The sequence below is a fragment of the Erpetoichthys calabaricus genome, chromosome 2 (genome assembly GCF_900747795.2).
Source record: "Erpetoichthys calabaricus chromosome 2, fErpCal1.3, whole genome shotgun sequence".
Taxonomy (NCBI): domain Eukaryota; kingdom Metazoa; phylum Chordata; class Cladistia; order Polypteriformes; family Polypteridae; genus Erpetoichthys; species Erpetoichthys calabaricus.
The window spans coordinates 30,746,512-30,756,745 of record NC_041395.2 but is presented as its reverse complement, the minus strand read 5'-3'; the positions used below and the strand labels follow the sequence as shown (position 1 = coordinate 30,756,745).

General features: G+C 39.6%; 1 protein-coding gene across 1 annotated transcript in view; it reads left to right on the top strand.

Moving 5' to 3' along the window:
* The first annotated feature begins 297 nt into the window (after positions 1 to 297).
* LOC114642147 (von Willebrand factor A domain-containing protein 5A-like) overlaps positions 298 to 10,234 on the top strand; it is an 86,285-nt gene continuing 76,348 nt past the window's right edge. The window contains exons 1-3 of the mRNA XM_051922124.1: positions 298 to 380; positions 494 to 638; positions 7,830 to 7,909. Of these exons, the coding sequence (XP_051778084.1) occupies positions 298 to 380; positions 494 to 638; positions 7,830 to 7,909 (308 nt within the window). The remainder of the gene's footprint in view (positions 381 to 493; positions 639 to 7,829; positions 7,910 to 10,234) is intronic.

Below are 10,234 nucleotides of genomic sequence, written 5' to 3'. Positions count from 1 at the left end.
GCAAAGGGAATTTAACTTCTTCTTTCATATGACAGGGGTGTTGTAACTCGGTAAAAAATCATCTTTATCATATTGAAGCTTAAGAAAAAAAAGGCTCATCACTCTAAGATAATAAATGAAGTGCTTTTGGAAGCCTAAGAATCTCTGTAGACTTGAAATGCATCTTCTAATGGTCCACTTCATACAACTACTGTGGTTTCTGTCACAGGGAAAGTGACCAAAGTTTACATATCTGTCACATTTATTGAACATCTTTATTAGAAATAACATTCTTCTCCTTTTTCTCATTAGAAAACGATGAAACTTCTCATCCAGAGCCTACCGCTTGGCTGCTACTTTAACATCTACCTATTTGGTTCAGTTTTTGTAAGGTTTTTTCAGTGAGTATTTCTTATTTATTCTTTCAATGGACACTAACTTGCCTAACCATCTTTATCTCAACTTCCTAGCCACCTCTAGGTTTTTCATTCCATTCTTTGTTTCTTTTTACTAGTGAAAGTGTGGAGAATAACAAGAAGATGATGGACTTAGCCATAAAGAACCTAATTAAAGTTGAAAAATACAACGGGGGATCAGAGATTTTGCCTGCCTTGCGTGACATCTACAAGAAGACCTGCAGACCTGGATACCCCAGACAGGTAACAGACAGGAAACAAAAATTTCATACAAAACAAAACTGTAATTTCCAGTTTAAGGGAGTTTTACCATAACTTTCACAGTGCCCTCTAAAACATTATTCCTATACTAAATATTAATTTAGAATTATGAATATTATGAAATCAAACATGTATGATTGTTATGTCAGCAAGTTGACAAATATGTTTAGTGAGCACCAGGAGATAGACGTGTGGCAGAAAAATGGTTAAAACGGGGAAATCTAAAGATTTGATTGTCAAGCCAAGATGTGAGACAAAAACCGCGTTGAAAAGTGAAGTGAATTGGTCAGTACCACAAAAAATACAAACGTTTAAAGTTTAAAGCATTTTTAATCCATAACTCAGTTAAGGAAGTGACTATTAGCTGACCTTTTAATCTGTTAAATTGATTACCCACAGATCATGACCTCTGAGGACACACCCTTGGAAATTTAAAGTGCTGTTCTAACGGTCAGTATCCAAAATAATGGTGATTATTGAAATCAAACATAGCAGCCAAAACTCACCAAAAAATCAAACAACTCGTAAAGGAAGTAAAAGAATTAAAAATAATGTCAGGAATTAAATTTTCAGCTTCACAAAATCCCAAAAAGAAACATAAGATCATACAAAGTGGTTGAGAGAAACACATAAAAATGTAAGCAAAAAACAAAAAAAGTTCATCCCAGAATTATACCTCTTTGAATATGCAAATCAATATAAATAGCCCTTAAGTTCAGCCATCTGTCAAAAGGGAGGATAGAAGAATTTCAGCGAATACCAAGTGGAGGCAAGGAAAAACATACTATTTGTTGGTTTAAACAGTGATATAATCAACAAAAGGAAGCTGATCGAGTGACATAGCGTGTCGGAGAAACTCGAAAGCTCAAGTTCACAAAGGTGCACAGTGCCGAAATAAAAAAGAAATCACATATCAAAGTCGCCATGAACAGGCGAGTCGTAGCCCATTGTCTGAGTGTCATATGAAAGCTTATTAGGGTACAAAGGAAAAAAAAGGCACACAGTGGGAAAAAGCACGAAATGTCAACTTTAATCTCGAAATTTCTACTTTAATCATGTAGTTTATTTTGTCATTAAAGTAGAACATCGTAAACTTCATCTTAAAATCGTTTAATTTACTAGTTTCTCAAATCCCATCGTAATTAAAGTAGCACGTTAAATGCTTTGTTTTATATTTAATCTTCTATGTGCTCTGTGTGTGAATCACTACGTGCTTCTGGGCTTTCTCTTCCTCCGACAGAACACAGAATCCATTACATTCATGATATTACAGATCTCTGAATAATTTAAATACTTAGATGTATACTTGATAGCATGTTATTAATCATGGGAAGACGGTGGTGCAGTGATTGTTCATGTCTCACGCAAGATGCTTGCTGTGCCGTGTGCGACCTTCAATAAAATACTTTATTGTAGCAGTACTGTCTCTCTTAAACGTACTAACCCCCAATTCCTGTCCTTACTTTTCTTTCTCCAAATACCCAATCGCCACACAATCAGCTCTGTAATAGACATTAAGCCATCTGTAAGCTTAGAACGCCGATTCTTCAAAACTTTTAAGGAAAATTGAAATATCTTCGTTGTACAGGTTTAATTATTCTATCCATCTATCCTTCCAGTGTCATGCCAGTCCCAGCCAGAATACAGCGCAAGGCAGGAACAATCCGTCAACGGAGCGAAAGCTCCTCGCTAGCGCTGCGGCACTGTGTCCTCGCATGTTTAATTATTAACAATATACATTATTTAAATGAAGTTAAACTTTTATCTGTATAATATAATAAACATATTTTGCTGCATTTCATCTTAAAAATGATATCGTCATCATATGTAAATACAAGCTTTATAAACTGGCTCAGGTTGTGCAATATTATAACTGTAGTGCAAGCTTACAGTGAGGTGATTGTACTTATAAGTACAAACAGTTCTACAAGGAGCACTTGATGGACTGATTGAGTGTGTTTATAGTTCTTGGGATGAAACTGTTTCTGAACGGCGAGGTCAGTACAGGAAAGGCTCTGAAGCGTTTGCCGTGTGAGAGCAGTTCAATAGACAGCATGGCTGAGGCAGCATGTGCTTGATGCTGTATACCGATAATTCTCTTTCCGATCAGCTTCTGTAGATCTTTGATTCTCCACTCAGATACAGTGATATAAATACTCCGTGTGGTGCAGTGTGAGTAATATGGAAAAAGATGATCCGCTGTGGCAACCCCTAACGGGAGCAGCTGAAAGAAGAAGAAGAAGAAGAAGAAGGTGCAGTGAGAGTAACAAAGCTAAAGCAGCTATGGTATTTAGAATAGTTTGACCATTCTGTGGACCGTTATATTGTTACAGGTTAATTACAATCAGATGCATTAAACTAATAAACAATATGTGGTTAATTTCAGTGTATTTATAAAGCCGCATCAGGGATGTGGATCAAAAAAATATAGGGTAACCACACAGGAACAGTAGCACTGCTTTGACGCTGGGTGCCGCCAGTCTGCAAAACCAAGCGCAGAACTTGCGTACGCCAGGGTAAGAGGTACCGTGGAAATGTGTGTGGCTTTACACCAAGTTAAGGTTTTATATACCGCGATTTGAATGTGGAAATGTCCTTGCGCAACATTTTTGGGTGTATGCACTGTTTATACATGAATCCCCAGGTCTTTGTGGCTTTCAAACCCCAAAACACGCTACGGCAAAAATTGGTCCAGCCCAAGGACTGGGTGCCCTGGCACAGACAGAGTAATATAGTTTATGCAGTTAAGTGCCAAGAGGATTGCAGTGAATTATACATCGGGGAAACCAAACAACCACTGGTGAAGCGGATGGCACAACACAGAAGAGCTACCTCATCAGGCCAGGACTCCGCAGTCTATTTACATCTACAGGACATTGGTCACTCTTTCAGTGATGAAAATGTGCACATCCTGGACAGGGAGGAACGCTGGCTTGAGCGAGGAGTCAAGGAGGCCATTTACATGAAAAAGGAATGATCATCTCTGAACCGAGGAGGGGGCCTAAGGGTACGTCTTTCACCATCTTACAATGCTGTGATTGCAGCCATTCCCCAACTCTCTGTGAATGGTACTCATGGCCATTGATCAATGGACAATTTGCATATCATTGATCACATGGCCTATTGTTAGTCAATGGTGCTAGTTGCGGTCATTATGCAGTGGTGCTGTTTATATGGTTGGAGAAACCTGCAGTCAACTGAGACTGAGGAAATCACTTGGATGAGTGATGTAACGTATCTCCCGCGGAAAAAACTATGTCCAGATGAACAGAATCAACTTTCTAGAACAGCCTTTATATGCTTTTAGACTTAATATTTCCTGAAAGTCATCACAAAAGTCACAGTCACTAATGTGCTCAAACTAAGGCCGCCCTTGCTACAGCCAACTGAATGGTGATGTGAGAATGAGAACCTTAATAATACTTGTGCTCTATAAGGAATCCTTCTAAACCCCATTTCATTCCCCCTTCATTTTCTTTTTGGAATGTAATACTTAATTATATAAATTGGAAATGAGTTTGGACCATTCCAAATAGGTATTGTATTGCAAATAAGGTTAAAACGATCACATTTACATTTTTTTGTTTTACTAAATTGAATTATTACTTTGTAAGTTTAAACAAGATTAGTGCTCTTTTAATACCACTAAAGAGGAATCTGTGGCCTATTTCTTTGGTCCCCGTATGTTCTGAAAACCACTGTGGACTGATTTGCAAAATTTTCTTTATACAGTAAATAATTGAAGCTTAAGGATTTTGACATTTTATTGTATTGTGTAAGAGAAAAACATAGGAAAACATGGTGTGGAAACCAGGGGCACTCCAGCTGCCTCAGCCCTGACAAAAACAGACAGAGACATGAGTTCCAGCAGAGCATTCATTTATTTACAAGTGGATAAGCACTTTTCCCTCGCTCCCCACAGCAGTACAGTACAATAGAGCACCAATTACAAAGTCCCTACTATCTTCTTTTCCTCTCCTTTCCACCTCCACTTCTCTGCTAGTAAGCTTCGTCCCTCTTCCTCCCAAATCTGTCTCTCCACAAAACTCTCCTCTCACTACTGCACTGCCCTCCTCCAGTCGAGTGTTGCTCTGCATCCTCCCAGCTCTGACTCGCCTGGACAAGAGAGTGAAGTCCCTTTTATTGAGGACCTGGGAAAACTTCCAGTGCCAGGGCCACTGCCCAATGGAAGTACTTCTGGGTCATATGGAAGTCCCGTGAATTGGGGAGCGCATCTCCCTACAGTGCCCCCTTGCAGCACCCATGGATCCCAGCAGGACTGTGCTACCAGACTGCAACTCCCAGCATTCCATGCTGGTTCTCGAATGGGCGCCATAGGGCTACTGCCATATAATGCCTGGGCATATTAAACATCCCCCAGAGACAATCCTTCCCTGTCTTCTTTTCTCTTGGCCAGGGAAGGTATTAAACCCATGTACAGTCAGGACGCCTGTCCATTTATTTGGGACTTCCTGCCCGGGTAAGGAACCATCAGTTCTGTTTGGGATATCCGTCCATCCATTAGGGCCGCCTAGTCCAGCTGTGACCTCCTTCCCTCTCTTGGCCTTTATGTTTCCTCCCATCCTGGTAAAGGGATCTTCCTGGTTCCTAGCCAGAATACCCCTTCATCCTGTGTGCCACCTATAATGGAAAAAGTTATTATTTATTATAAATGTATTGCTATTTTGGGTAAAGTTCATACTCATAAATCAAATACCTAAAGAGATACCTAAAAGAATGATGTAAAAAATGAGAACCCACTGACACTTGACGCGGTAGAGCCCCACAGTGGCACGGTGGTACAATATTTTTTCTAGGTCATCCTGGCAGCAAACACATATACTGTAACCAGCAAGATTACACTACACATTGACACATCATTTTGTGTATTTTTAAATAATAAATGAAAATGAAGACAGACTTTTTGATTCCTCTCAATATTCACTCTCACTCATTTTGTCACTGTCTTGATTGATTTTTGTGGTTATTTATGTTTAAATTGTTCTTGTGACGACCATCATTTTGTGCTCTGCTGTTTAGATGGTCACCACCATTTTGTGTATGGTTGCCAGTGACATTGCAGAAAAATCCTCAAAACATGAGGTACTGTAAGTTTACTATAAGTTTAACAATAAAGCTCACCATTCTTATTCACCTAGTTTCCCCAAAATAAAGTCAAGTCTAGATTTGAAGGTCCTCAGAGTCCTACTGTCTACCAAACTACTTGGTAATTTATTCCATGTGTCTATTTTTTTCTATTTTAAAGTAACACCCTGGATCTAATGTACAAATTCAATTTATAATTTTAAACACTTCAGTTATGTCACCTTTTAGTCTACGCTTGCTTATACTGAAAAGGTTTAATTAATCAAATGTCACCTCATAATTCTTATTTCTGGAATCAGCTTAGGTATTCTTCTCTTTTTAGAATATGGAGACGAAAACTGAACACAATACTGCAGATGAGGCCCCACCAGTGTATTATTTAACTTAAGTATAACCTCCTTAGATTTGTACTCCACACATCATGATATATAACCTAACATTCTATTAGCTTTCTTCACCGCTTCTGTATCCTGCTCTGATGTGGATAGCGACAGAATGTCTATGGCTTATTGGGTGAATAACGTACTTGAGGACACTAGCAAAAATAAAAGTGAAGCACATTTAGGACTGAAAAGCACTTATTTATACAAAGATTTGTGGGAATCTGGAACAAACTACCATGACATGGAGCTGAAGCAGAAACCTTGACAACCTTTAAGAAGAATCTGGATAAGACACTGGGACAGCTTAGCTATTAGCTAAACAAACAAGTCTGATGGATTCAATGGTCTCATCTCACTTCTCAAATGTTTTATGTTCTTAGGTTCTTATGAGGTGTGTTTTTAATTTCAAACTTCCTATTGTGGGTGGCACAGTGGCGTAGTGGTAGCGCTGCTGCCTCACAGTAAGGAGACCAAGATTCACATCTCAGGTCCTCCCTGCATGGAGTGTGCATGTTCTCCCTGTGTCTGCATGGGTTTCCTCCGGGTGCTCCAGTGTCCTCCCACACTCCAAAGACATGCAGTTTAGGTGAGCTGCCGATCCTAAATTGGCCTTGGTCTGTGTGCTTGGTGTGTGTGTTTGTGAATCATGCAATGGATTGGCATCCTGTCAAGGGTTTGTTCCCTGCCTTGTATCCTACACTAGCTGGGATAGGCTCCAGCAGAACCCTGTGACCCTGTTCAGGACAGAGAGGGTTACAAAATGACTGACTGACTGACCTCCTATTGTGTATTCAAATCTACCATTTTTACTTCCTGATCGACCTGAGAATTTTACACATTGTCCAACCTTCCCTCCCTGTCAACTCCCTGTATCTCTTTATTTCTCTCTCATTCTGAAAGTCTGCCTTCATTTCTTCAGGGTCATCAGATGCTGTTCTCACCATCGAGAAAGATGGTAATAGCACTGATAGTTGAACAGATTTCAGGGTTGGTGCCAGAAAACACAAATATCTTTTCTGTAATTCCAGGTTGAGGCATTAACATTTCCTGGTTTCTTTTACAAACTGTCCCAGTAAGGGAGACAAAATGATCCCAACTTTGACAACTGCTTTACTAACAAGGTCTTTAATTCATATAGCTGCTATACTCCTTAGCCTTATAGTTCTTTTTAAATATTGCAGAAAAAGAAAAATGTGTTATTTTCTGTCAATCCTTAACAGAAAATAATGCATAATAATGCATTTACCTTGCTAAATTGCTTTACTTGAAATTTCCATCCATCCATCCATTTTCCAACCCGCTGAATCCGAACACAGGGTCACGGGGGTCTGCTGGAGCCAATCCCAGCCAACACAGGGCACAAGGCAGGAACCAATCCCAGGCAGGGTGCCAATCCACCGCAGGACACACATAAACACACCCACACACCAAGCACACACTAGGGCCAATTTAGAATCGCCAATCCACCTAACCTGCATGTCTTTGGACTGTGGGAGGAAACCGGAGCGCCCGGAGGAAACCCACGCAGACACGGGAAGAATATGCAAACTACTTGAAATTTTTAATTATATAAAACTGAACTTTCAAACAGACTTTTTTCAAGATTGTCTATTATTTTAAAGAGCTATTTAATATTTTGAAAACAATAATTTTTGCCCCCAGTTCATTATCCATCTTTTTTCAGTTATTTATATTTACAGATGGAGAAGTTGAAGATACAAAGTCTGTCATTGATGAAGTGAAGAAAAATGCTGCCACCCACAGGTATTTTTTGTTTTACTACAAAAAAAATCTTACAGTTAACAACCTGTGTTTATCGGTAAGAAATTCATGTGATAAAAGTATCCCATTTATCAGGAGCTGTGATAGCATACTGGTTAAAGTATTTACTTCAAAAACTTCAAGTTTATGTGGCCATTGACATGTGTACATCAATGACCAAAGACAGAGTCCTTATACAAACAACCATCCTTTCCCACATTCATAAAGTTGCCCTGATATTTATTCAGCCATGGTCTATATTGGTTCCCAGCTTATCTTTTCACTAAAGACAGGCAGTATACATGCTGACAGTAGGTGTCAATCCTCCCTTTGGAAGACATCATCACTACTCTTATTAATGCAAATCATTGGTCCTTTTCAGGGATACATTTGAATCATCACAGTTGTACCCAAGCTTATTACCGATGTTAAAATCTTCTGCCGACAGGTGGGATTGGTTTGTATCTGGGCTTTTCAATTCACAAACTGCACACTCTTAGTCACTCTTTGCATAAGACCCTTCATCTCTGTTGTGCCCAATTATTACTTTGGGTATTTTCTATATTACTTAGGCACAAGAAGTCACAATGGTAATTATTTTTTCTCCATAGCTACCAATTGCTGTTAGTTTAAACTATATTTCTATTTTAATAGAATTAAACATTTTGTTTATAAGTGTCTGTTGTGATAATAATTGAAACCAGACATCATAAAGGTTTGGGGCAGCCACCCATATAATATCCCTGGCTGAAAAGGTTTAGATAAGAATAGAGTTGTTCACAAGACTGAGTCCAAAACAGAACTGATTAACTAGAAGCAAGATGGCGGCTATAAAGGCCCGTAGAGGATGTGACATCATCAAAGGGCCCGGAACAGGAAGTGATGTTGTCGGGACTGTAAGTGGTATCATCAAAGGGGGCAGAACCGGAAGTGATGTTGTCGGGAACCAGAAGTGACGTCATCCATGACACTGGAACCAGAAAGTGATGTCATCAAAGGCGCTGGATCCTAGTGGGACTTCCCAGAAAGTGTCTGCAAGGAACTGAGAAGGACAGTCAGTGCACCTCGCCTCCCCCTGGTCCGATGTGGTATTACAATTACTCATGCCCTTTAGGTGCTTCCTGCTCGCACATGTGTGACACTGTATTATCAAAACACTTATTATATTCCATCCCAAAAGTTTACTGTCATTCCTGTTTGTTAACAAATACCCCTTAATTTTAACCCCTGTAACTATACGCTGTAATATGAAAAATCAAAAACCAAGAATGCTTGCATTTGGACTGACCTTAACCATTAATGTTATAAGTACTAAAGTGGGGATTGTCACTAATATAGGACTAATAATATTAGTTGTCATGTTAAATTCTGATTAACTACAGGAAGTGGGTAGTGGGCACAGTTCAGATTACATACAACCATTAATCCCTAATTCTAACATTATTTTCTTACACCAAGTGTCAACGGGAAAATATTTATTCTTACACACCGTTTTTGTACTAAGTGCTGAACATGTTTTGCTAATCGCATTTATCCATATATATAATTCACTAAGTCTATGGCAAGCAAGACGCACGCAAGACCGAGCCTCGCCCACCAACAATTCACTAAGCAGCCGACCATAGCACACGCACGACAACAATTTGCACAAGAGCGAAAGTATATGCCAAGAATGTTTTAATTAATCAAGAACGAAAGTCGGAGGTTCGAATAAGATCACATACTGTCATAGTTCCGACCATAAACGATGCCGACTGGCGATCCGGCAGTGTTATTCCCATGACCTGCTGGGCAGCCATTACTCCCACTGGCATGCCTCCACATAAAGTCAAACTTAAAATTGGTTCAGTCGTCATGCTTCTCAGAAACCTCATGCCAGCAACAAGTCTCTGTAAAGGTACTAGACTGACTGTTCTCAGCATTCACCGCAATGTACTAGAGTGTAAAACAATCACAGCTGCTACCTCACAAACTATCCTTATTCCCCGGATTTGCCTGACCCCATCAGATTCAAATTTGCCTTTTACTTTTACACGCAGACAATTTCCTGTTAGATTGGCATTTGCAATGACAATTAATAAGGCGCAGGGACAAACTTTCAAAAAGACATGCCTGCATCTGCCAAAACCAGTTTTCAGTAACGGACAATTTTATGTTGCTCTCTTGAGATTTCAATCTTTTCATTCAGCCACAGTTGTATCCTCAAACCCACCCCATTTGGACCACTGTGTCTTTCAGGAAGTGTTCACTTATCAATAAATAATTATGCGGCGTATGCTACGCCACGGGTTGGCTAGTTTACTATAATACTCTATTGTCTCCATTGTT